At 41.8% G+C, this 27,824-nt stretch overlaps 1 protein-coding gene across 1 annotated transcript; it reads left to right on the top strand.

Moving 5' to 3' along the window:
* The first annotated feature begins 111 nt into the window (after positions 1-111).
* LOC110855861 (protein big brother) lies at positions 112-26,976 on the top strand. Its single transcript, XM_022104255.2, has 7 exons — positions 112-989; positions 1,648-1,734; positions 2,549-2,617; positions 2,697-2,732; positions 20,686-20,802; positions 21,176-21,295; positions 26,348-26,976. The coding sequence occupies exons 1-7, from the start codon at positions 660-662 to the stop codon at positions 26,381-26,383; spliced, it is 795 nt and encodes a 264-aa protein (XP_021959947.1). The 5' UTR covers positions 112-659; the 3' UTR covers positions 26,384-26,976.
* Positions 26,977-27,824: the final 848 nt, after the last annotated feature.

The raw sequence follows: 27,824 nt of genomic DNA, 5'->3' as shown, positions 1-27,824 counted from the left end.
AATCCTCGCCGTCCTCGGCGTTCCTGGGCGTCAAATGGCTTTGAAAGTCCTGCACCACTCGGCCCATGCAACCAGCGACCCATGCAAGCAGCCCAAGAGCTATGAAATGAAATGAGACTCACTCCATCTCATACCTCAGCAGAGACATCACGCTCCCAGCCAAAATCTATATCGTTCTTATCTCCGCGGATTGGCAACATTGTTCCGTTTTTGCACAGCCCCACCCACCCGCATCAATCGCTGATCATTTGCATAAGCATCGGCCAGGGTTACTTAAGATACATGCACTTACTTCTACACGGATCTTTGTGTGGTCAGTTTGGTTGAGCGTCATCGTCGCCGTCGTTCGTTTGTGGTAGTGTTCGCGGACTGGATTTGCAGTTAGTTCGGAGGAAGGAACTAGACTAAAAAATAGTGAGCTCGCTGGTTACTCGGTGTTGGCAAATAGAAAAGTGAACTTGCTGAATTGTCCAGCTAGCAGAAAAGTGAGGAGGAAGGAAGCAAGGAAAATTCGTTATCGTCAACAACACTACTTTTCCATATATTACTTAGATACGCTCACTCGTGGTTGTGTGGCAGACTGGGGAATTTGCACCCAAATTAAGATATCGTGTGACAATGGTGTCAGTGACGAGTTCTGAATTAGTTATTCGTCAGTAATGAATAAGAGCGCCTCAGTGTCGTGCCTGGCCCCTCCGTCGTCGCATCACCTCAACCACCTCAACGCCTTGAACCATCTCAACCACCCCCACGCACACCACGCCCATCAGAGAGTGAACCTCCCCCCGGGTCAGGCCCCATTCCACCCCCACCATCACCATCACCACCATCAGCCTCCACCCCCCACAATGCTCCCCTTCGACACTTTGGGGCTCTATGAGCCACAGCCCAAGCCCAGATTCTTCTTCAAAATGCCCCGAGTCGTCCCAGACCAGAAGAATAAGTTCGAGTCAGATGAGCTCTTCAGAAGGCTGGGTCGCGAAAGTGAGGTGAGACTGTCGATAATTCCACAAAAAAACATTCCCCACCCGTGGTTATATTAATCGCTGATAAGCAGTTGCATAGATTTGCATACGTACAATATTAAAACGAAGAGATTGATGAATCACAAAGATACGATTGATCGACACAGTTGACAGGTTCCCTGGTTGTAAATATGTTCATACGAGGCCAAGGTAGAAATTGGGTCTAGACCTTGCAATCAAACCTGACGACTCATGATCTGACGGCCGATTTATGAATTTCCAAGAAAAATGAGAAATTGGTATCGAGACTCATTGATGCACCTGGCTGTACATTTTAGACACATTTCTAAATATAAGAGCACAATGTCTCACGTCACATGTATCTTCTTACTCACGCATGACATTCAGCCAGCTTCTTGTCCTTCTCGAATGAGTGCGTGAAAATGGTACCACAGTCGCATCCCCGTTTATCAGCCAGAGTTTTTTTGCTCCATCACAAAGGAACTGCAAAGTCAATGAATGAATCATGCACATCATTATTCTCTCGAAGCAGCCAAAGTGTGTGCTCATGTGCTGGTCTTATTTCCACTCCACCATTGACTCCAAGCCATATCGACTCTTCAAATGATGATAACAAGTGAAATTTCACTTTCATAATTCAACCATGTTTTTGTCCCCTCAGGTGCGCTACACGGGTTACAGAGATCGACCTTCGGAGGAGAGACAAATGCGCTATCAGAACGGGTGCAGAGAAGGACACACTGAAATCGTGAGTTTTTTGTACATTTTCTCTCTCTTGTTCGCTAATAATTGCCAAAAAATCAGCCAGCCAGCAGCATTTCTTGGTGAATTGGAGGAGCATGTTTTCATCAGGAAGACGCGAATCTCGTTGTGTGTGTGCTATTTATGAAAGTGTTAAAGACCTCCTGGAAGAAGAAGAAGGAGAAGAATGCATGAAGCAACAATGCGTCGATGTGAGATCGGGGGCAAAAAAAGAATCAATTTTCACAGAATTTGACGCCACTTTCCGAGAATTAATTGACTTTCCCATGATAAGAAGATGCACTATATACGCTCGATTCACATCTCGTCGTTTAAGTTCTCAACTCCGTCAACTTCAACGGCATAGCAATAAATACTGCATGAATACGCAAGAGGTTTATGAAATGCACTAGTTTTTTAGACTCATTTTCTTCTGTAGCTCAGTCAATGTCGAGTCTGCAGCAGTGTGTTAACAAAGTTTTCCAGAACCCTTCATTTGAAAACTGGGAAGCAATGCCGACGGATTGTTATGAAAGCAAATACAGCTTTTAAACTTTTTTTCCAATTCCGACAGAAAAGCGAAAAACGAAAATGAGCCTGAAATTCTAGTATTTGTATTTCAACAACTCCTCCCAAAACAGATGCTAAATACACATTCGTTCGTGCTGCTTATTTTAGTCACCAAGCATAAATATGTAGATTATTCGGGGAGATGCTGGCTGGCTGATAAATTATTTGCCTTTGTGTCCTGCCAATACAGAAATGTTTCACAAAAATGGCTGTTTAAATAAACGGTGCAAATGTGTATATTTATTTTCCAGGCATTTATCGCAACGGGTACAAATCTACAATTAGTCTTCAATCCCATGTCGAACGGCTACCCTCCGGAGGTAATTATTTTTGACTCACTCTATTGCGATTAAATCTCTGAAAATGAACAAATTTTTGAAATGCCGCTTTTTGTAACAGATGAGGGAATGCGACTTTGACAAAGAGCACGGAAAGGTGAGCAACAATTAAGTTATTCCATCCATTACCACCAATTATCACACTCGTAAAACTTCACATACACAACGAGGACGATAAACATATCTCATTGTCTCCGCTTCTCCTCCTTGACTGCCCCGTTATGCAACCATTAAGTCATCAAACATAATTATCAGCAGAGGAACATGAGCCAGGTTGCATTACTGCCCAAATCCGTGGTGCGTAACAACATAATTAAATCAGAAGGAGTTGGTTGAGCTAATTATGAAGCTCTTGAGAGAGAGAGGAAGACCCACCACGTCATAAATGTGCACTTGAGGAGATGGTGACTGACACTGCTGTTGGGTCCCTTCCCTAAAATAGAGCCAAGGTGTATCGGAGAATCAGGCACCATCCTCAGGTTGGACGTATGAAGTTGCTTAATTAGAACTCACAAAACTCACGAGATCATCATTACCAATTTTATGAGTATTTTTAGCCCGATATCCATCTGTGCTCGCTCACTAATTCCGCCCAACACGTCCATCATCATCATCCCCTTCAGCCTTCCTTCCATTCATTCTCAGCTCCAAATAAATTCGTCTCACCAGCCAGCTCATGCAGTTATTCTGGGCTAATCGTAAAACAATACTCATGGCTAATAAGTGCAGGGACGGAGGTGGTGTGCGACTGCCTGGCTGACTTGTTCACATTAAAAAATTGGGCTGAAAATTTTACTGCTACCTCCACCCACAGTCTCCAAATTATTATGATTAATTCCCCCCAACGCCAACTTGGCTTCCTTTCCCATCGTCCATCCGTACGAATAATTTACGACCGAGGAGAAATTAAGGCATTTACTGCTTTGCTCACTTGTATGTACAACACGACTAATCCTCAAGGGCTGCATCGTCTGCTGCCGATAGATGTACAACATTTTTATGAGCTTTTAGTTACCACTTTTGGTAACCTTTAAATACTTTCGTGGGGAAAAGTTTCGTCGTCGTCGTCTCCTCAACAAGATTATTTTCTCAAAATTCTGCGAATGAAGAATTCGATGATGTTGTCAAACTTTTTTTCTTCTTCTGAGCAAGTCGTGTATTTATCGAGCTGTATGTACGTACATAGTCTCAACTTAAAAAGTGATAGTAGAGTAGACGACTATATTAGGTTAGTTTTAAGGAATTTCAAGCTTATTCTTATTCCATTGAAAAGCCAGTTAAATTTCAAGTAGAAAACATGTATTAAACTTGAAAATATGTTCGTCTTGTGACCATGAAAAATTGGTCACGAAAGAGAAAGCTCCATCAAAATTACGCACGAAATTAATTGACAAATTGTGTCATTCCCGGGTCAGAAATTTTTTTGCGACCCTGACGCATATAGGGGACTCAGAACAGACCTTTTCCCCAATTTTAATCAATATTTGGTGGTGAAGTTGTCTGCGGTTCGAAAATTCCAACGTTAAACCTAAAGTGCAAATGAAGTCAGAAATATGGATTTTAATCCAGTTTTTCACGAATTTCGCTGTAAATGTTACTGTTGACGCCTTCACAAAGGTCGGTGGCTTTTCACCCAATATGGACTAGTTGAGGGGTGTTCCTTCTTCACCAGGACATTTATCAAATATTTTTTTAAACTATCTCCTCTCCTTAATCAAGGAAATTGGGCTGTTTTTGCTCAATTCCGCCGATTCCCGCCAAAACCATGAATGGAGCCTGATAAGATATAGAATATTTGACATAAAACGTGTTAGTTTTTTTGTTGAAATATGTTCCTGCCGTAAAGAAATTATCATCGGTAAACGGGTTCGTTTTTTTGGTTTTTTCACCGTACCGTTTGGGGAGAGAGGTCGATTTTTTGACCATTGCTTAGGCTTTGGAAATCTGTAGCATGTGACGCTTTCTAATCTAAAAGACCTTCATCTTAGGGTCACTTTTCAGTGCTAATCTGATCTCTAAAGTTGAAAGGTCATTTCTATGGCCAAACTCTTCGGTGTCAGACGGAGATTTTGTGCTATTCTGGCGTTCAAAGCTTCGGACATCACTGTAGTCCTCCTTGACCTTGGACCACCGAAACCTTTATACCAAAGATATACACTGTCTCTGGGATTACTTTAATAGTTTGGGCAACCAGATCGTAGTTGTACTTGGACTGCTACACTACATCAAACATTGTGCATTTTTTTCTCGTGCAAAAAGTGAAAAATTATTGCCGTTCGCGTGTAGCTAAGCTTCTCCTACTTTTGACCTAGTAATGTCAAGTAGAAGCGGTCAACACCAATGATAGGCACTGAATGTATGCACAAACTGCAACTTACCTTTTAATTTTATGTTGACCGGTTCAAAAACTACACTCTACTATCACTTCTTATGGTAAGACTATGTACATATGACGATGATGTCGTGTTGTGTGCGAGTCAGTGTTCAGCAACAATTACGCTTTTTCACGAGTCGTTATGTGCTTGGTCGACATGACGGAAGCTCAGCCAATAAAACGGGATAATTGAAAGGTGCAACTCTATACTTATGCTCTCACTTGCATCCATTTAAATAAGTAATAATCTCTCTCGTGGCAGGGGCTAAAAACTGGTGGAGAATCTCTCAAAGATTGGCAGTTGGATAATGATAATGCTCCCTTCGTTCGAGATCATTCAAACTGCTACTGGGTATCATTCCTCAGTTGCATGGTTTAAAATCCAGCGAAGACGGTGACGAATTCTACTTAAATATGAGAAAAGTGCTCTTTAAATAGAAGGTGAAGCTCTCTCAGCAGGATCTCGTTTTTGCACTGATCATCCATCCAACCTCGAAACTTAATGATGTGCACGTACACCCAGAAATTGATGGCTGGGAAGGGCAGCAAAGCAATTTTGGAGTACAACACAACTGACCATCACTCGCATTCTGCTTTGCAATGGAGGAGTCGCCTCCTCATTCATCACGTCATGTTATGTTATATGTATAATTTGCCACTACTGGTCTTCCCATCTCATCTCTCCTCTCTCCTCAGTAAAGACTCTTTTTGCTTTGGGTTATGTGAGAAAATTAGGTAGTTAACACCAACAGGAGTGAAATGCTTGCTAACTATTTAGAGTTCATGGAGGTGGATTCGTCGAGTGGGGGTGGGGACGTTGGATATTCCGTGAAATGAGGTCACGTAATAAGTAATTTGTTCAAAAGGTATCATTTTATTGGAGAGGATTTGAAGGTATGGGTCGAGGGAGACGGTGCGTAATCGTCCTCTGGTTTGCACCTTCACGCCTTGTGAAATTGAGCCATTTGAGAAATGTGTTGGACAGATTGGATCGTTCATCAAAGGAAATGAAGGACACGACTCAAGTCCTTAAAATAAATAAAAGTGCACGCGCCTCACTGGCCACTTGTTTTTCGAAAAAGGTAATTAGTCACTCATCTCGGGGAGCGAGACGTGAATGGGCGAGTCAACAGTACATAAACACAAGACGTTGTTGTCCTCTCTGCTCCCGAAGTCTGCTCTCGAAGTCCTTTCTGGAGCTCGTCCCATAATTTATGAAAATGTCCAGACCCTGTTTGTCCCAACCTCTGATGACGAGAAGTAGGTGACGTAACTTAAGAAGACACATTGGCACTTAGGCCCACTGACAGATTTTATTTCCTTTACTTGTTGTGCATCGCTATGTTATGTTGTTGTCGTCGTCGTCGTCGACCAAGTTATCTCATTCCAGTCGAATTCCAAGCGCAACTTACTTGCGCCTGTTGTCGTCTTGTCCAACTTTTTGTGCCACTTTTCCTTCCTCCTTGTTGGTTGGCCACCCGTGCACTGTAAATCCCACTGGGATCAGGAAACATGTCAAGAAGTCTTTGGGGAGAAAACACGTGCCTTGTTCACAAAAAGTCTCACTCACTCCATCCATCCAGCTTTTTTGATCCTCTCGGCTAAATTTGGAGTGACATTGAAACACGGAGAAATGTATCTAGAAGAAGTTTATTTGTGCATAGTCGTCGCAGCTTTTACGAGGAGGTAAAAAGCGTGTTGGGCTGATTGTGAGCAATTGAGTGAGACGACGACGGCGAGATAAGGACGAAAAGCTCTCCTTCCGTAATTGACTCATTGAGAGCGTAAACTGAGAAATTGTTCTTATTTCTTCTTAAGCACAACAACGAGTCTTCTTCTTTACGGGACTCGCCTCCTGTGCTTCTGGTGACACTCTGGTGTGCCAACATTTATTGCCTTGTTCTTGTTCTATTCTCCCCAAGACCATTGTCCACTCCACTCTTGGGGCTATTAACCGGTGTGTAATTGAAGCCAGCGCATCTGCTTCCTTTCGGTGGAAAGCGTCCTGGTGGTGGCGTCACCGTTTGTACTTTTGATGATGATCCCGGACATTTGTCAATCTGGCACGGTTGTCGTCCGTCCGCATTTTTGTCAATGCATCCTCCACTTCCTACACGGAAAAAGATTACTGAAAGAAAACTACGACTCTTTACATGTATCATCCGAGCTTCATATTTTAGTAGTGTCCCACCAGTCATATCAGTCACAAAATGGCAAAAATAGCCGATGACGAATGGCACCCACATTTCTCACTGAATAAAAACCTGTTTCTTTTATAATTGTGTTTAAAGGAGTGATGAGCAGATAACAGACTGTGAGACTTTTGTGAGTGATGAATATTATTATTTGCTTTTATCATTTATGCAAAGAAGGAGGTGAGAACTTGGGAATAATTGATGTGGGCAGATCCCAAAAAACTCGTATAAACTAAAATGGCGTAAACAAACTCGAGTAAAAGCGAGGAAAACCGGTTTTGGAAAGAAAGCCGATATGTTGTTGCCACTAAAACAACAAATATTACACGTTTTAAAAGTCATTTGTATTTTATTAAGCTTTAAAATAACTGTTAAAACGATGCGAGTTAAGCTCCGATGACGGATTTATGAGAGAGCATACACATTTCCACTTATCTTATTGGAATCAGCCTCTGCATAGGCGTTTAGCGTGGAAGGTGAGCTCGAAGGGCAACACCCGGCGCTTTTTAGTACTCCCAAATACATTGTTGCTGGAAAGAGAATCCGCTTTTAATGAATCGTCTTTCATTCGCCATGTCAATCCCAATGATCCTTTTCATTAGTGAAATCAACTCGGGCGTGAGTACTGCTGTTACGCTGAGTGGTGTTCGAATTACTCTCTCGCTCTCTCTGCAGTATCGTCATCGTCATTTGCATGCAGAAAGTGAGAGAGAGAGATGAGGGGACGTGGATAAGTTTACCTCCCAAAACAACTCATCTCTTTGGAAGACGCGATTTTATTCAGATTTCCCCTCTTCTCGAGTTAGTTAGTTAGTTATTCTCTACAAATGAGTTTCGCTGAACCTGAGGGAAGATGGGAAGAGATGACGTTTTATAAGCTACTTGTCCTCCTTCTAAGTTGTGTTGGAAGCTCATCCGAAAATCCCAAGAAGGGATAAATCACACCTCAACAACCTCCTCGTTTACTTTACCCAGAGCGCAGACGCACTTTTAATGATTTCCAGCCCCGAAATTGATCCAGTAGTCCAGTCCCTCACCCCACTTGCAGCCAACCCGCCTCCGCTACCCGGGTTGAAGTATCCAGTTGTCGAACTCTCCGAAAAAGAGATACCAAGACCAAACTCCTACTACCATCATCATCCCCAGAATTCGAGCATACATGGTGGCTGGCTGGCTGGCAGCACGAAATCCATTCGAATGCCAGGCATGAAGCAAAGCCAGATCTAAAATTCATGATGGCCAACAACACTTTCAACTTTCTCTCGCTTTCGTCCTATGATTGGGACCATGTTCGAATGCATAATGATTGTCGTTAGGATTCATGCGGAGGGGAAGCTCGGCTCGTCGTGTGAGGAGCCTAACGACAGAAATTGATGGCATTTTCACTCGCCACCTCCGCATTAATGGGACAAATGTGTCCCACCATTGATTTCAACCTTCTAAATACAACATTACAAACGATATTATTGATCTGTTTGCTTGACGCATTGATCATCATCATCATCGTCGTCTTTACAAACGGCGTAGAGTGAATGCCAAATTGCACCAATCAGTCAGAAAATGATGCAGGGTCCCTCGCTCGTCCGCCGCCGCATTGTGACTGGTCTTCATGCTCTCTCTCTACGCATTTTTTGTCGAGTTGATGGATGAGCACATTTCCAAGTGGAATCAGTTACCTTTTGAAGTTGAGTGGGCATTTAAGAGCAATTTGTACGGTTGTTGGATCATCGGCAATTTTGCAGGAACCCACCTTGGTCGGTCGGGTCGCACTTTAGCCATTCAAGGGTCCCTCAATTCATGCCAAGTACTTGCCCATTGTCGACTCTCATTGTTTACTTGTTTAGCATTTTGACTGGAGCAAGCAGTCCTCCAACCCAACTAGCAAACTCGATATAGCCAACCACACGTTTCTACATAATATGCACAAACATACGCATCTCATTCATATGAAAATCCTACCTCGGACACAATAGGAAACGAAAACTGTCCAATATTCGTGTGCTGTCCAAAGCAAAACCTTTCTTCGGATGAGCAGACTTGTTCAATTCAAGCTCAATTGTTCCCTGTGTCAGTCGGCATGTAGTTCCACACTCGGAAATTTAGCTGCTTTTTAAACACGTATTTTGAACTTGTTGGTGGTGGGTCCTTCGAGAGAGACAGTTGCTCACTTAATTCTTCCAAGAAACATATCCGAGAGGATCCATAGACAAATGCTCAATGGAGCGGAGACAGTGAAAATAAGACTGCGAGGATGCTCCAATTTGGAAGATCATCATTGTGAATCGATCCCTCGTCATCAGTAATTACAAACAATTTATAAATTCATGCCAGCCCATAAGAGTTCATAAGAGGCAGGCAGGCAGGTAGGTCTTCTCGCTTCTTCGCGTGCCTCATCCTTAGGCCTGTCGTGGGGATCGTTAGTTGTCTACTTTTGTGTACGCGTACACGAAGTGACAAGGATGGCTAAGAGACTGAGACCTCCAACATTTCATTAGTTCCATCCAAAAGGGAACACGTCATGCAAAACGTCTCCAACAACGACTTGTCTCTCTCCATTGAATCCTCTTCATCTTTGTCAACTCGAGACGGCACAGAAACAATCCAACCGATCAAGAATTCATCTCTCTGCTTTGTTGCCCAACGACTTGACCACAATTTCCCTTCACGCCAGACTTTTACCTCTCTCTCAGCCTCTCCACTGCACTGCGAAGGCGACACTTTAAGGCTGTTAAGTGTGACTTGAACGAACCAACGAGATAGAGAAATTCAAAGAATTTTTATGAGAACAACAACAACAGATTCATTTATCGCAGTATCAGAAAGTCTTGTGCAAAGTTTTGTCAACATAATTTTGATAAGCTTTGTAAAATCACTGAACGTAACAAGGCAGATACCTAAATACAAAGAACTCGGTCCGCTTACGTCATGAACTTTCCTATGTAATTTACAAGACGGATAATAATATTTTTGCTCCAAACATGATCAACAATTCCAACGGCTCGGCATTTAACGTGACATTATTCATGCACTCATTTTCAGTCATGTGGTCTTGTCGCTCCCACTATGTAGTTTGTATTTATTCGTTCGTACGATAATTGACGGCCCTGCTGAATACTTCTCATTTCAGAGAAATGTTAAATATTTCTCGACAGATAGGAAGGAGCGAAACTCTGTATTTTCATTATTGCTCACACATCGCGTACTCAGTGGAATTCACATTTGCAAATGCTGATAAATAGTAAATTGATGAGACTCGTCTGATTTCCGCTTTCTCACATTGATAACAATACATATGTACATGGAGCAATTTATGAGACAAAGCGATTGATAGCGACAAAAAATGTATCCTTGTCGTCTCCGTTCGTCTTACGTAAAGTGCAAATTATGACTGACTGGCAAAACAGAGCAGCCTTTAACTCTTGTTCCGTAACGAATTCATCGATAAGAGGACGTACACATTGACGTGGATGTGACCAAGACACACGCCAATAGTATTGTTCCTCATCTACTGCATAGTTATGTACATATGTCGTCGCTTGAGCTCGAACTTGAGCACATTTTTTATCATGAATGGACCAGAGCTGGAATTCAAGAGCATTAATTTTCTTGAGCAACTATGGAATGCGTGGAGAAGATTCCATTGTCCTTACGACACGGAGGAGCGAGCGAGCGAGAGTTGTTACGACTATTTCGCGGAAGACCTTGCATCAGTCCGATAAGGATGAGCCGTTGACCCACAAATCTGTGGAACATGTCATGTCGTGTCCACGAACGAATCAACCGTGCTGCATATGACATTGCCAAGAGACCAGGCGACCACTACGACGACGACGAAGAACAAAGTGAACTCACATAGCATTATTTATTCGCACTGAGGAGATAGCGGTGGTGGTGGTAAGAAGGTCATTCCCATGCATGCAGGAGTGTACGAACTCCATATTTAGGTTGTGGTCAGAGTTTCCGTTCCAATGGGAAATTGTTGCCTCGCTATCCTCTCAAAAATAATTAAGCCAATCATGAATTTTACACATTTCCACCTTTCCGTATGCATGCATGCTTTTCACCTCTTCGCTCCCTCGGATTTTGATCGCACAAATTATTCCGATTCTCATGAATATATATTTTAATGACAATCACATTTGGATAAAAACCTGTCCTTTATTCAACTCTTGTACATATTATTTGTTAAAAAATTGCTTTTCAAAACCACAAAATCGTTCATGTTTTCAAATCATTTTACGACTTTTCAAATTCTAAAGTCACAAAAATGTTGGAAAGAACGGTTATGTGTGCGGTTTTGGAGTAATCTTGCGAAAACAAGTTTACAAAATGTTGAATGAGTTTTATTTCTTTGAAAAAAAGAAGGATAAAATGAAGCGCGGTGGTGAGAAGAAGCAGTCTTGAAAGGATTCTACAATATACTAAATACATATGTGCATGCACAATGCGAGATATTGTTCGGATTATGGCCTTATCATCATTTTCTCCGAACAGACGATTTCTTTCTCCGCAATGGGTGGTTCCCGACCTTGGTCTACGTTGTTGTTGTAATTCAGTCATTACACAATCCATAATTGGTCAAAGTTTGTTTACCGAATGTAAATTTGTAGGTAGACATGGGCAGCTTCTCATTTAAAACGCATTTGTCATCATCTACCTCCAACCAAGCCGAGACGACGTATTTATTTGGACAAAGAGATCCCTTGGACCCTGGCTGACTGATTATGTGCCCTCACTCATTGCTCACTTATTGTTTGGAGTACCCCGGGCAGTAGTCCATCCATGTCATCATTACGTAAGTATCTAGGTTCAAAAGTCACAAAAGTAGTTGCAAGAGAGGCAGGTTGGAATAATTTCGAAGAAAAATGAGCATTTCTCTCCTCGTCGGCAGCCGGAGATGAATAGTGGAGAGTTCTTTTTGCGTCGTCTGGTAGATTAGAAGGAAGGACCGGAAGTGGGCACTTTGAGCCTCGCGAGATGTATAATTTCTGACCCTTCCCCACACTTGTAATTCAGGGCCATTTGAGGTGTGAGGTCACGCCCCACTCCGACCACCACCGCTCCATCCCCGCAGAGTCAGTCGACTGTGCAGATCTCAAGTCTCTCCTTCTTGGTCTCCTCCTTGCGTAGGAACAGCGTGAGTTCGTCCGGTCATTGGATTCGACCAATGTCCAGCTTTGTTTGTTTTCCATCGTGTTTCCAGCCAAATTGAGCTCTGTTTTTCCACTTTGTTACGTAAAACTTGAACACAATGACCACTCTTGTTCGCACGTAAGGCTTAATGGGCCTGATTCATATGTAGCCATCCTACACAGCTATAATGTACAAGTCTGTTTATGAATGAACTTAGTTTTACATTTCAACGAAAAGAGTTTTACTGTTTTTATGCTGAGCGTAAAAAGCTTGTCGTTCACAAAAGAGACGGAGTACAAAAATTCATCAATTTTATTGTCAACCAGTCAACTAAATATGTCCATGACCAACCGAGGATCGCACCTCCTGTGTCTTCGTCAAACGAAGTGGGGTCGTCATCTCTGGCTCTTGAGTAAGAACGTAAAGTGTGAGAAAGTGAAATTATTCAGAGGAGATAGCTGAGTTGTTGCTGAGAAATTGAGTAAAGTGAAGGCCAACCTTGGTCGTGGAATTATTTGTCACGATGAACAAATGACAGAAAAATGCTCGCATTGGTCACATCAGTTTTGAAACTCAATCCTATCGATGTTCGTCTATCTCGACGATCGCGTAACATGCCTCATGAAATTAGAATTTAAAAAATCGGGGAGTTCATTTCATATTGATGATCATTGACGAGCAAGCATTTTGGGGAACGTATGGATGGGGCGACCGAGAAGAAGGTAATTTGATGACGGTTGCGTGTCAGTTTCTCATCAAATCAAATTTTCACCAACTCACTGGCTACCTGCAAACACACCAACTAAATTTCAACAGTCTGTTTTTTTTCGTGTGCCTTTTTCCCTCTGGTGCACGGAATATGTAGGCTCGCAGGAAGGCATAGATATGAACGAGGTAGGTTATGCTTCCTTACATTTTGACGCAATTGATCATACAACTCTCATAAAAAGGACACTCGAGAGAGCGAACCGTTGAGGAGCAGGATCGACATTTGGCTTGAGCTGCACTCGAGAACTGGTCGGAGTAATGATAGCCCTTGAAAAATTTGTAAAAAAAGCGACAAAAAACAAGTATCCAAGCTTCCCTGTACTTAGATAGATATATGGGTGGATGATAAAAACAGTTTGGTTAATTTGCTTATTTTAGAGCAGATATTAAAATTTAAACCCAACAAATTTATTAATGACTGAGTTTACACCATATTTTGTGTATGAGGAGATGCTTGGTTTATTTACGGAGGATATGCAGTGAGGAGGAAGTAAGGTTTCATTCCTGAGATAAATTTGATACTGACATGAACACGAACTTCAAGAAGGAACCAGATTCTCCAGTTTGTGTCACGTCGTATTAAATCATCCCAACGAATTCATAACACTCGTCTGCTCCCAAAAATTGTAAAGTGCAGAAAAGCTTAGGATTTATTTTTATTTGGGTTTCATTTTACTACCCAAAAGCGATTTGGTTTTATAACTTATTGTAAATGCACAAGAAATGCTGTAATAAGATTTGGGTTGAAATAAGTAGAGCAATTTTGGGCCAAAGTGAGATAACAAGTAATAAAATTCTGGTGAATGTGACAATAAGACGACACTGTCTGTGACGCGAGGAGTCCTCATTTATGATGACCAGGGGAATTTTATTGGAGACCTTTTGAATCAGAGGAGTAAATTTCCAGCAGAGACGTAATTTAGTGGACGCACTTTTCCGGTCACCCGTTGACACTCGCTTCATGTCCTCATTTAGGCCTTAAGTGCTGTCGAAGGATAAGTGAGCACACGCTCCCAAAGTCATAAAAATACTATAAACATTTCGAGGAGCAGTTGAATTTCAAAGGAAGATGTAAACACGGCTAATTTTACTTCGTGAACTTAATAACTTTACAACCAACCTGCTTTCTCTCCTTCTTCAAAGAGATTTGTAAAATAGACTGCGCTACAAACTACGTATGTACATACAACTTGTTTAAGTAGCTGCGTATCTCTCAAGTCGCGGAATAATGAATAGTGCTCATAAAGCAGTAAAAATCATTTCAACAACAACAACACAAAGTTTATTGTGACACATTCATCTCGTTGCCATTTTCTCTTGTGTGGATTTTTAGGGTTGACGAGCTGTAGAATTTAGCTAGCTACTTCTCGTCCTATTATGTTCACATTGCATTTCCAGCTTGAAGTATTTGGTCCAGTAACATGGAGCTTTCGAGCAGTTTGAAAGAGCCGATGAGGTTGCAAGGGGTCCGGAGCGAGAGAGTTTGGATGCGTCTATGAGTCTGCTGGTGCGCATGGATCTAGTCTTTGGGGGGTGAATCCGACTCGAAAATAAACACCGAATCGGGCTCACAAAGGCGGAAGACAAGATGGATGTGAGGGTAGTTATTTCGGAGGGTGCATGAATAATATATCTCACAATTTAGATATCGAGTACCCGACATACACTCCTCTCTCGCCTGACGTTGAACCCTGGCTCCATAAGAATTTTCTTATGGAGTCATTTAGCAACGGGGCTCAACTTGAATGAAGAGTATGCATGGTGATACTTGGATATTATAGAAAAACGGATGATGTAGCCTGCTAAAATGATGGGGAGGCAATGCATGGGTCAAAGAGATACAAACAAAAACGGGTCATTCATTTAGTATGCGTGGGACCCATGCTGGACGTGATTTTTTCAGGAGTGGACGACGTCTCAAACACTTTTCGTCCATATGCACTTACGCTGCAAGGTTGATATCCCGATTTTCCCTGATTTTGTGAACGGTTCTCGTTTTTCGTATCGATTTGAAACGTGTATGTAGCGACAGGATATGTGCATCAGCAGTGGCGCGGCTCCCTTTTGTGCGCTCGAATGTAGAGATTGCATTTTATGATCGCATTGATCTCCTGAACTCTCCCCTCCGGGTGCTCTTCAATCTTCATCCGATTTATTACAACTGCTCCTCCTGTGATCCTACCAAAGCAGCAGCGTATCTGTCGGAATCATCGTGTTTATTTTGCTCCCTGGATTCCTAACACGTAATCCAACTTTCTTCTACTTTGCTTTGTCGGGATCCGGCTCAGGAAAGTGAATCTTCTTCTTCTTCCCAAAGTCGTAAATTGAAACAAGAAAAACAGGGAGTCGTTCCAGAATGTTTCTCTTCCTCTGTCGGTCGGGGTTCAGGCTGATCCTCTAATCCTTAATGTCTATCATTATGAAAATTTAATGTGTGAAATAAGAAGAGTGTGTGTGCATCGCAGGCCTTCAGCTTGAAACTCATGTCGGGGGCGAAAGGGTTTACGGATCGGAATTGTGCTGAGTTCATTCATTTCACATTATTCTCATTGCCGGCCTGGGTGATGATGATGATTGGATTAATTCGTCCGAGTGGTACATAGTTCGGCCTGTTTGTGTCCCTTTGTGAAGTAGGACGGCGTGGGTGTGGGTGGGTGGCATCGTCTCCGACGCGTGTAATTAATTAATATCTGGATCATATCATTACACAGCTTTTCATGGCATGACGAGGACAGTGGTGGGACCCCGAAACATGGAGTTAATCAGGTGTCAGTCAAACACCTGTGTACAAATAGTAACATGACTCCACGTATTTCCGTGTTTGATCAGGCTGCATTTCATTCCAGGATAATAAATGTTATTAGTGTGACACACTTGTCGCATTTGTGTCGTCGTCATCATCGTGTCGTGTGCTGCCGTTTACAGGAGCACGCAGAAACGTGAGTCGTATATTTAGAGAGCGTCTGTGCGGGTGTTGAATGAGTAGGTAGCGGACTTGGCGTTTCATTTGATCATCATCGCTTCCATGTTTTGCCGTAATAAAGGGCAACGAGCAAGAAAAAGTGGATGATGATGACGGCAACAATTGCATCGACATCCGAAAGACTAAGGTTGGATCGCGTTTTAATCGATCCGTTACGCAGCCGGGTGGGCGATTCGATTGTTCTTCTTCTTTCCTGGTTTTTTACTCACCCCTTCCACCCCACTTTTTCGATATGCACCCACGTACCTACGTTTGCAGAGAGAGAGTTTTGTGGTCCTTGGAGGAACGGTTGACGTACGTATGCAAATTCCCCGTGTCAGAGAGAAAGTTATGGAGAGCACAGCAGGGTTTGGTGTGAGACTTGGCCCTCCGGGTGGTCGACAGCCAGCGCAGTTGGGATCCTGAAATTCCCGAAATTCGGATGTATCTCGACAAATCCAATTCCTGTGCCAATAATGCGCATTCAGAATCACGCGTCGACAACAAGAGTGCAAACAAAGCACTCGAAAGTCAACATCTGCTTCTCAACAGCGATTATGAGGAGGATTTATGTAGGTTGGCAGGAGCAAAGCATAATGAAAGCAGTCCATGAGACAGATTGGATTAAATATTAAGTCATCATCCCCATCAATTCTGATTATTCGTCGTCATAATCAGTCTCAAATCCAGAAGCAATTGGTTAATCAGATTTTTATTGAAGAAAAGGGTTGATCATTTCATTCTGAATCTGAACCAACCATGAACTTGTCGAACATATAAATCCATAACTTTTAGCTTTTTCGTAAAACTGTGAGCATCTGGTCACATATTTTTTGTATATTTTCCCCAAAAAAAACCTTTGACTGCAACAATAACAACGACGGAGCCGTCCTGTTGAGCAGAACCTTATTGATTGTGTGCACTGACTGAGAATGTCATAAACGGATGGAAAACGCAGTTAGTGGAGCGGAGCGGAGTAAAAGCAGGTAGTTTTAATCTGAACAATGTCGCACCCAGGGATTCTCACACATCTCGATACAACTTGGCACAACAGTATTTAGCATTATTATTTGATCCAAATATTATTATGCAGTGAAACACAATGTAAATTTATCCATATTTTTTGGCGTGATTATATTAAATTTTTTTCCTACTGCAGGGACAGGTAAATCATCAAAGTTGCAGTTTGTGCCAACCTGTAATTTAGTTCTGAAGGGGGTGCGAACGAGACAAAGAAAGTTAAGGGAGAGTTGAAAGTATTTCATTCCGCTCCCTTCCATCACCTCCTCTCCCATTTTCTTCCCAAAGAAAAGAGCGAATATCTTGCGTGAATGGGAACAGAGCATCATTATCTTCCTCACTTTTATTTATTATTAGTGAGGATTTGAAAACATTGAAGATATTCCATTCATATTTTGCAGTATTCACAACAGCCAACTTGCTGACTGATATATTCACGTATTTAGTTTGAGGTTAAGAAGACGAGCGAGGAAGGAAGGAAAGTAAAAATAAATGTGTGAGAAAATATTCCGGTTCACACAATTGGAGGAGGAAGACGACGAATTTCTGAAATATCATTCATTTCGTGTAGGACTCATTCTTTGAGAGGAACGAGGAGCGAGTAAAAAAAGTAATTGCAGGGTTGCCCATTTTGCATTTTATTTCCCTAATTCCGTGGGGTGAAAGGTTAATAACAGTGTGTGTCTGGCTGTGACGGGACTTTTACTTTAGGGACGCATACATACCAACTCAACGTACGAGGCATTTTATCAGTGGGGGCTGCTGTGACTGTGATTATGATTTGATTCGAAATCTCAAATGGAGTGTGACAATCAGACTCAAATATTGTTTCTGAACGAAATGGGCCAACAATGAGGGGCACAAAACGACGCTGCTGCTGCTGGAGATCCCTTTTAGCTTTGACTTGCCTCTGTCAACCCTTTCATCACTCATCACACGTTCTGAATGCAGCCCACACCGGTCTTTTCGTGGCTCGCATTGTTGACTCGCTCTCTCTCTTTGTCACAATGAAGTCCAATTCTCTGATTATTCCATTAACTCTCATTATTGTTGCGCGTACCAACACACACAAAATACATCGGATTGGTAGTAATTCTTCGTCTGGAAGACTTACAAATGTATGTATGACCAACCAACATGATGACGAGAGTCAACTTGGTTTTTTCATCCTCTGGCTACAAAGGAGAAGTCTCGATAAGTGTCGTTCTCACACAATTGCCACCACCTATGCATTCAAGGGCACAAAAGAGTCTTGACTCGTCATGGCCAATTACGTATCAAGAGACTCCTTTCTTTGTTGCTATTCCTAGTTGACGTCCGTCCAAAATCCGCGTCGAGTTTCCAACGGCTCGCACCAACTGAAACTGAATCAATCCTTTTCCTTCTTGTGAGTCGCATTGTGTGACGACGAGAAGGACTGTGCGATGGCAGACACAACTCAAGTCTACAGATTTTGAGCTAGGCGTGACGAAAGGCTGCAAAATATTTTCTACATGGCCGAATAAAATCAAAGGGATTGTAAAATCATCCAATAGAAATTTGATAAAATAGAGATTGGAAGGAGAAATAAATTTCATTAAAACTTTCCCCACTGCAACAACCCTTACACTAAATTGGCCGCGGACAAAGAGCAGACAAATTATCCAACGCGAGTTCAGAAATGTTTTACAGACAGATCAATGCGCGATTGGTGGAGGGGTCAGAGCACTTTGTCCCTCAAAGGTTAAATTATCAATCAATTGGATCAAGTAACAGTCGTGAAATGAGTCTGCAATCCTTTTCTCTGGGCAAGAAAGATGCTGCTGATACGTTGGACATAAAATATTAAACTTGACAATCGGGTTGTCTTTTAATGACCACGTTTAGTTTGGATTCTGTTGGTTTTGCTGACTCGGAATTGGATTCGGTTCCGTACGACAAATTTCCGAGATTTATTGCTGATTAACATCTCATGTCTCATTGGACGGAACGGGTTGGGTCCGTTCAGAGAGTGTCCGTTTGATGTAGAAAATTTTGGTGGACGGTTTTTATACATTGTGTAAAAAAACGTTCATGACGAGGAGAGGACGAGACAGATAATAAATTGCTCTTCTGCTGTTGTCCCATTGTTCATTTGGTGATTTCATGGGCTGGATGTGGGTTTTGGTGAGCATTATCCACATTGGTCGGCTGCCTTGACCATCCGTCTGTGGCATTAATGTCATTAGAGCGAGTGCAATAACAGAATTTGATCCAGACTACGAAGGTGGACATCGGTCATACAACCATGCGTATAGTTCTCTTAACTGGCTTTGATTTGTCTCTTTTGGTGGAACATGATTGTTGGCTTTCCTGAATGCAAATTAAGTTTGACGAAGTGCTGACAGTGGATTGGACACGATGTGAAGTGGAGAGAGATGCATGTCTAATTGTCCACTTAACCCACTGCACTCTCCGTGAAATGAAGCTCATCACAATGCGTGGTACTATGATTATCATCGTCATCGTTTGTCAAATGTTTTTACGATTGGCAGTCAAGAGCTGGATGCATTTTTAATTTTCACAGCGAATGGACTGCCACTCTCGCCGTATGCAAACTATCCAAATGTTTTGATTGGAAATATTGGATTGTGAGTGATCACCACATGCAGCTTTGGTTAGGAAAACTCCGTGAACAATGCGTATCTATCCGCACGTTAGTTACGACAAATACTTCCACAATCCCTGCGTACCTCTCTTTCCAGTTTCGGACAACTAACCCACTCACTCAGTGCGCACAAAACGGTGAGGGTACAGATGAAAGCCAAGGACCGAGCTTCGGTAAAATGCGGCAGCAAAAAATCTTTATAGCTGAGCCTGGACTCGTATGAAAAGTTTTCGCTTGGTTTTGAAGGACGAGGCGTTCAACTTTCCGACATGTCAATTTTAGTTGTGACTGACACATCGGAGTCTCGAGACTTGCTGTCCTCCTTCCGAATTGTTTGGTGCTAATGGGTCGATCCAGATATGCTTTTTATACAAAAGTCGCTCCCCATACGTGCTTTTGTCAATAAATTGTACACTCAGATGGATGGACGCATGTAAACTATTGTTGAATTAATTCAGGTTTTGCGTGGAGAGACAGTTCCATCTGCCATTGGGCGTTGATTATTACATTCATGATGCAATTCTGATTTTGGGAGTCAGCAGGTAGAGAGATAAAGTTGTGCGCTGCCAGTCAGTCAGCATCTTTTGTGAGGGAATCCTTCTTCTTAAAACGGTAAATTATTGTCATCGACATGCTCCTCACACAGGCCAACTCTTGGCATGGGTTTATTGTTACATGTGCGAGTTTTGTGCTCCGAAACCCATAATAAGCAAGATACTATACGACGACTGCACAGAGTGACGGGAGGATGACGGACAATAAAGATTTCTGAAGGAATTTGGTTTTTCATCATAAAAAGTGCACAATTGAGGTGTGCCATAAACCAGAAGGTGCAGCAGCAGCAGTATTATTGTCACCGGGACTTGTGCTTTGCTGCGGTGTCCCTCAAAGAATGCTTCGTTTCGTCCGAGTCAATTCCCTCAGAATGTAATATGCTCCTGTGTACAATAAAATATTTTTATGAATTTACAGGTTCACCTCAAGTCTCACTTTATCATGAATGGAGTTTGCGTCCGATGGAAAGGTTGGATCGACTTGGACCGTTTGGACGGAGTTGGCTGCCTCGAGTATGACGAAGACACGGCTCAGGTAAATAATACGTAGGCATCTTTGGCATAGTGCGAACGAATACTGAAATATATGAAATTCAGAACGGTCCACACTCAACTCTGGAATAGAATCAAATCGTATTTGCAGCATAATCTGATTCTCACGAAGTTTTCGAGTTGTCTCAATTTTATCTGATTCAAGACCCGAATTGGGGTTTGATTTCATTGAGTAGTTTTATTTTTGAAGAATGGAGAGAGAGACGGAAGAAGTTGATTGAGCATGTGCATGTCGTAGTATTGGGAGTCAGGCAATTCGTACATTGATTGTGATGATTTGTCTCTCCGAGGATGATAAGTAATGATGAAATGAAGAACTGGTAATGATGGTCGTTGTTGTTTTTGTTTGCCATCAGATCGAGGACACCATCCTCCGTGAGCAGATCGAACGATACAATCAGCGACTGAGGGATTTCGAGGAGAAGCAACGGTCATATTGCGGTCAACAGGAGCGAGGAGTCGACGTGGAATTAGAAGTCAGTCTGCCTACCACGGCCTAAGCATTACACAATTTATTCGTATATTTACTATTTTTTGTTTACTTCCCACAACGTCCTCCTCCACCCAAATCCTCATAATTTACTACACAAATTCTGTACTTACAATATTCTCTGTCATAGGTACCGATTGTAGCCTAGGCTCATTCTTGTAGTAGTAGTGTCGCTGTAGTGTCCTTATGTACATGCGTGTAATCTATATAGCACTTATTTGCTCTTGTTGTACTGGTAGTGGGCCGATCCGTGTATTGAATGCAATAATATAAAAATAGGAGAACCGTGTATGAAGAACCAGCGACTAAAGAATCCATAATAACACGTAATTGTAAAAATTATCTCCGAGTCTCAAGCATATCCCTTCATTTTGCGGTTTTGGTTTTGTCTCATTTGCTTCACATTCGTTCTTCCTCGCTTCCACATGCATGGGCTGGACTATGGAAATTTTGGTTCGATCCCTATATTCCCACTGCTTATTCGTGCTGCACAAATACATGCCGTCTACCTGGCTCAGAACAACATTATGGCATATTAAATACATAGCAGGAAACTTTTGCCTATTTTGGAAGTGGAGGCTGAATTAATAAGCAGGGCATTAAAACGTTTCCGTACTTTCTCGAAGGAATATTGGTCCCGTTGTTTTGACTGAAGTCGTCGTGTCGTTGAGCATGATGACACTGCTCCTCGACGAGGAAAGGTTCGTATGGTGTTTAGTGTCTGTGGAGTAATGTCGTAAAACGCGTCCTAAACTCCTCCGCCATAAATCTTGACAAAGTGTCAAAGTGGCTGGCCAACAAACAGGAGTGACCCCCAGCCACCACAATCAGGCCTGCACTCCGTCCCTCCGGGTCACGGCTACTGACCACTTCTTCCTCCTCGCGCTTTATGACCCAAACCAATAAAACTCTACCTTTTGCTTTCCATGCTTAAAATAAAATTCAGTCAACACTTTGGCATTAGTGTTATTATTATTTGTCACTTGGAATTTCGGTCAGTGCTCATGGATCATCGGATTCTACAATTTGTACCCTTTTAACCCGTAGTTGGTTGGTTGGCTTTGCTGTGTTGAACGCAGTGCCGAATAATTTAAAGTCGGGATGAATTTTATTGGATTGGACATGGGCCATGCTTCTCGCCTTTGTTGCCATAATTGCATTGTTCGCTCCATTTCTCATTGTTGCTTAATTTTATAGTGTGCGCAGCGAAACAAACTTCTCGGATGCGATACAACCCGTGTAAAGTTTACACGGGTAAAAAAACATACTGAGCTTTATCTTCATGATTAGATGAGAAGCCGTTCCAAGCGTACATATTATTCTTACTTCGATTGCACTATGTTCCAGACGAAACTTCGCCCGTGCGATGGTTGATAAGGACCGGTAAAGAGTTTGACGAAATTATTCTTCGCTGAAGAGAGTTTGGTTTTATTGAATGGAAAATGGGAACGATTCCCGTGAAATTGAACGTGAATCACGTCCAGCCAGGGCGGTCTGTCAAAGAGGTCGGATTTAAATTGTTGTCCAAGTGCACTTGCCCCAGGACGAGGTTCCACCACCACCACAACCATTGTCCTCTTTTGCTACTCTTTGTAACAGTGCAATTATTATTCATGAACTTGGACACGTTTTTTGGTGCCGAGGATTTAACAAGTGTAAAACGAGCCTGGTCTTATTTACGCATCGTCCCATGCATGCACTTACTACACATTTCAACTGGAGCGTCTCAACCCTATATGCAAAGTACAAAGGGTCACTTTCCCATCATTCGTTAGTTGTGTGACACACTCTCAGGTTTCAAAATTTAAATTGACACATTTCCCAAATTAGCACGCTTTCACGGGAAACAACGCACGAGGGCGAGAGAGAGATGGAAATTCGTCGTCCCTCGTAAAAAAATGCTTGATAATATTCAGTGGCACAACCGATTGACATAAAAAACAGCATTTTAATTCGAAACGTCTCAATTCTCTCCATCAAACGAGTGTCAGACAAGTCTCCTCTCGTCACTTGTGCTGTTTTATTGAGATGTCCACACACTATTTGCATATTGGATATGAGAAAGGATGCAGCATTGCTTGTGTGTGCATACACATGTATCTACATACATAGAGCTGCCGTAGTTGTGAAGTGATCTCGGGATTTGCATCACATGTTGTGTATGCGGATTTAGTTTTGTTTGTTGCTCGTATCACTGCCACAGCCTGTTTGCTCAAAAGATCTGTCAACTTGACACCTTTTTATGGCGACGACGATCCAGGCTGACGGGCGAGGCTACCACCACGAACAGTTGCAAAGGATCCTGTTCGCTTCAATTGAGCTGAATTGGATTTTAAGGTTCAGTCTTTGCTTCCAATTTTAAATAATGCATTGAGATGTTCATGTTCAATTAATTTCGGGGCGAGAGTAATAAAAATGCCCAGTTCTGCACACGCAACGAGGACGAACTGTGTCGCTTCATTAGTGCATGGACGTACAGATTCAAAGAATTTGATAAATAATAAGCTCGCCCCTTCAAATAATTCCTGGAATGAAAATGAAATTCTTGGCTATTCTGACAGTATCAAAGTGGGTGCAAATATGCGGACACGCATTTATCCACAGAGGAAAATGTGGAAAACTAACAAGTAATAAATGCGTTCGGAGTGGGAATGCGTTCATGTTATTTGCATAGAGTGGGATCCTCCTGTAAGCTTAACCTCAACTAACCCTTCACTGCTCGCCTTGTTAGTGGGCCCTGGTTTTAAAGTTATGAATATTAATAGGCTTTGGAATATTAAATAAAAAATGATGAAAACCGATGTGCATGAGCAAATGCAGATTTGGGCGCATCCGATTAAATAATGGGGAAGGGAGACGATGAGAAGCTGGCCACTTGCTCCGACCAACGATGCAATAATTTCATCCCCGTTTTAAACTTATTGCATAATTATCTCTCGGAACGCAAACAGCAATTAATGATCAGCCCCACGACCCAACCAACTTGTTACATACGTATTTATTTATGTCGCATATGTATTGATGTGGACCGAGTGGGTAATGGTTGGAGGTGTCATGCAAATAATCCAGCAAGCGAGTCTTCCAACCCAACTGATTAAAAAGGCGAATTTTATTTGTTGACTTAGTTGGGCGATAAATCTAGCCCAGAATTAGTGTCAACAGAGATCTGCAGGCTGCAAACATCTCATTACACTCTGTCTTTGTTGAGAGATGATCACATCATCTGCATATGTGACGATCCACATTGCTGCAATATTGCTCTGCCGGCTGATCATCATGGAACTTTTATGCTAATTCTCTCCCACATGCAAATTCAAACTCCAATTTTCACTGTAATCCTTCTTTCAACTGTTGTAAAGTCAACATCTGTTTTTAATATAAAAAAGGGCTTTCCGGGTACATTCAAATCGCTCAATTGACACATTTTGACTCTGATCCACCACAAAAAAGACGCATTGATGATGGGTCACGGTGTGGCAGTCAGAAAAGCCAGGCACTGTTCTCACCTATCAAACTTGTATTCTCGGAAATGGCAAATCTACGTCTTGCTCAACTATGCACGTAAATTAGGGTCAAAAGGCTGTGCACTCATTATTTGCAAGTAAATAGATGCCTAAGACCCTGCTCAAATATTTGTGGTTGTGATCCAGATTCATGAGAAAAAGGCACGTGTGACGCTACACACATTCTAAATTCATGCAATCTCAAACATTCGCTTGTCAACTTGTTCAACTACGCAGTTTGCACAAACTTTCATATCTGATGGACATAAAAATTCAACCTTTCGTACCAATCAATTGAGGTACTACGTGTTATCATGTGCCATGCAATCTGCACATGTTAGACTGAACTTTCACCCAAGTTGACAAAAACAACAACTGTTTGTGACGTGTAATGCGAGTTGCAAAATCTACAATTGAGCTAAAAACAGGGCATCGTTTCCAGATTTGGAGTAACCTTTGACCTGCCAGTTGTGTTTCTGGAGAAGGAAATAAAAGGTGCATATGGCACTTTTCTCATTAACTGGATCCGGTTTGGGAGAGCAGAAGGGTGGTGATGATGACGACGAACAAATTGGGCCTTCAGTTTCGCTCGTACATGTTCCGTTTGAAAGGGTGGTGAGCACAGAGTCGTCACGCCCATCCGAATTCCGAATCAATGCGAGATAATACACTGCCCTGTGTGCAACCCTTTCAGTGCACGTCACACATTAGCGCCGTCGGCCTTTTGATATTCCTCCTCATCTTTTGATTCGGATTCACGGAAACGATTTTTACGAAAAAATTGCAGCTTTTTTATTTCCCGATTACATGATAATAGGTGTCCCTCTGGGTGCTCGCACAAAGGGAACAACCCTTTCATTGCCTGCATTTATGAATCCAGATCCAAACATGTTTCGCATAAATGAATAAAGCTGCAATAATTGGAGATGATTTGTGACCCTGTAGCTTAAATACTGGTCAGTTGAACAGTTGGAGAAAGTTAAGCAGCATTTATTCCCGCTTATCATCGATAACGGTATGTCCGCTTAATTATAAATGTTTTATCGATCGAGAGTAACTTGACAGTTGTTTCGTGATTCGTGTTATTTGAGACTCAATAATTGGCACATATTAATGCCAAGTAGTAATTACTGTTGTATGCTTATCTAGTAAACAAGGGCTTTACACGCTACAAGATTGTAGTGCCCCTGCTGCTGCTGTTTTCTCTGTCGGCTTAATTGTTTTCCTGGCACAGAAGTTAAAAATCCATTCGCTCTCATTTATTAAAATGTCAAGCCAAGAGCGCACATTACGTCATTGTGGTGTTCCTCAATGGTTTTGTTTATTTTTGAGAAAAAAATCATTTGACTAATGACCGTTTCATTAGTCTGGGCGCTCACTGAATGCAAATTAGATCGCAATTAATTTCCCTCCTCTGCTTCCCTCTCCCGTGATGAGTCGTTTTGTGAAATAAATGTGTCGCACATGGAATGCAAAGTAATGGTTGGGTAGATATTATTCAACACAAAGTAAATGTTTGTTCTTATTTTTTCCAGAGTCGTAAAAAGACGGAGGTTGGACATGCCCACTGAGGAGGAAGCAGATTCAGTATTCCACGCCAAAGTCAACTCGACGATATGTTTTGGACATCTTTTGCACTTACTCAAGGCGTTCGTCGTAATGCGGCTCGACTCCACAGTTTATTTTACAATTTATAGTTAAGTCGTACATAAGTGTAGCATGAGAAGTTCGTATAATCTCGCGGAATTGTGAGACATCAGTACAGTCCAGTATTCAAACTGTTTATAACCTAAATATTTCGATTACATGATAAGTAAAGTAGTGACATTTGTAGCTCGCATAATTATTTTATATTTCAATCAATTTGTTCTTATTCCTATTATTAACGAGGTTTGTCCAATTAGTTCATTTGCCTAATTAGTAGAACATTGATGGTAGAAATACTACGTACATAAATGTAAGTCAGAAAAGTATGGAGCAGCATCAGTGTAGTATTTAGTTGTAGCAATGGATCCTTACATGTCCAACTTATATATGTGCTAATATTCAGATAGGTTTTTGATGAACCAGCCTCACCACACATACACACACACAGGAATATTATTGTTCTTTATGCCAATTACTTTATCGTTATGAAATAAATAAATTCCACGTGGAGAAATAACCCTTGTCATCTTGTAACGTGTTTTGCTTGATGAAAGCATTATCGCAGCTACAAACTGTGTGGGTCTAGCGAGAGAGGGATGTTATTTGTCTGCAGTGATTTTGTGGAATGAAGACAGGTAGCCAAACAAAATCAATTTGAGCTGTTTGGATTACGTCCGTAATGACCCGTCATTACAAAGTCCAATCACATTGCGTTCCTCCTCTCGCCCATCCAACTTTACTCCTACGAGAAAATCAATTTACGAGGTGTTTGCACAACAAGGAAGAAAAGAGTTGTTTGTGTGCATTTCTTCCCTAGGTAATCATACAACAGTGATTTTGGTAATAATCCAAAGCCGTCTCTTTGGGGGACCCACATGGACGAAGATGACATACGATGAGGTACGTACAGTGTCGGACAGATGTCTACGTCCACATAGTCGCGTCAATTTCATTTTCAAATTGTCACTGAACTACTGAACCAATTTTCATCATTGATATATCAAATTCTCACAAATTTAACGTAATTTCATAGCACATTATTAGTTTTCCGCTAAAAAATTTATTTTAGGCCAGAGATGTATTTTAATTCAAAATGAAAACAATTGGATGGACAAAAGTCAACGTCCAGTCAGAGAAAACATACAAAAAAAACTGTAATTTATAAGGAATGTTATAACAATTAATTTTTAATATTTGGTTGGGCCTCCGTTCGCTTTAAGGACGGCTTCAAGGCGTCGAGTCATTGAGTTTACCAAATTCTTGGTCACATCTTCAGAAATGGTTTCCCAAACTTCACGAATTCTGGATTTAAGGCCCGGAATTCCTGAAAAAGATTGTTTTCTTATTTCTCTTTCAATGTGGTCG

The sequence above is a fragment of the Folsomia candida genome, unplaced genomic scaffold, assembly GCF_002217175.1.
Source record: "Folsomia candida strain VU population unplaced genomic scaffold, ASM221717v1 Fcan01_Sc014, whole genome shotgun sequence".
Classification (NCBI taxonomy): Eukaryota; Metazoa; Arthropoda; class Collembola; order Entomobryomorpha; family Isotomidae; genus Folsomia; species Folsomia candida.
Note: the sequence above shows the minus strand (reverse complement) of the source record. Positions and strands in the feature narration are given on the sequence as shown.

Excerpts from the sequence above, each read along its gene's own strand:
- LOC110855861 (XM_022104255.2), top strand. The coding sequence starts at position 660 with ATGAATAAGAGCGCCTCAGTGTCGTGCCTGGCCCCTCCGTCGTCGCAT. Across the intron at positions 20,803-21,175 it reads ATGACGAAGACACGGCTCAG|ATCGAGGACACCATCCTCCG; the intron begins GTAAATAATACG and ends GTTTGCCATCAG. Across the intron at positions 21,296-26,347 it reads GAGTCGACGTGGAATTAGAA|AGTCGTAAAAAGACGGAGGT; the intron begins GTCAGTCTGCCT and ends TATTTTTTCCAG.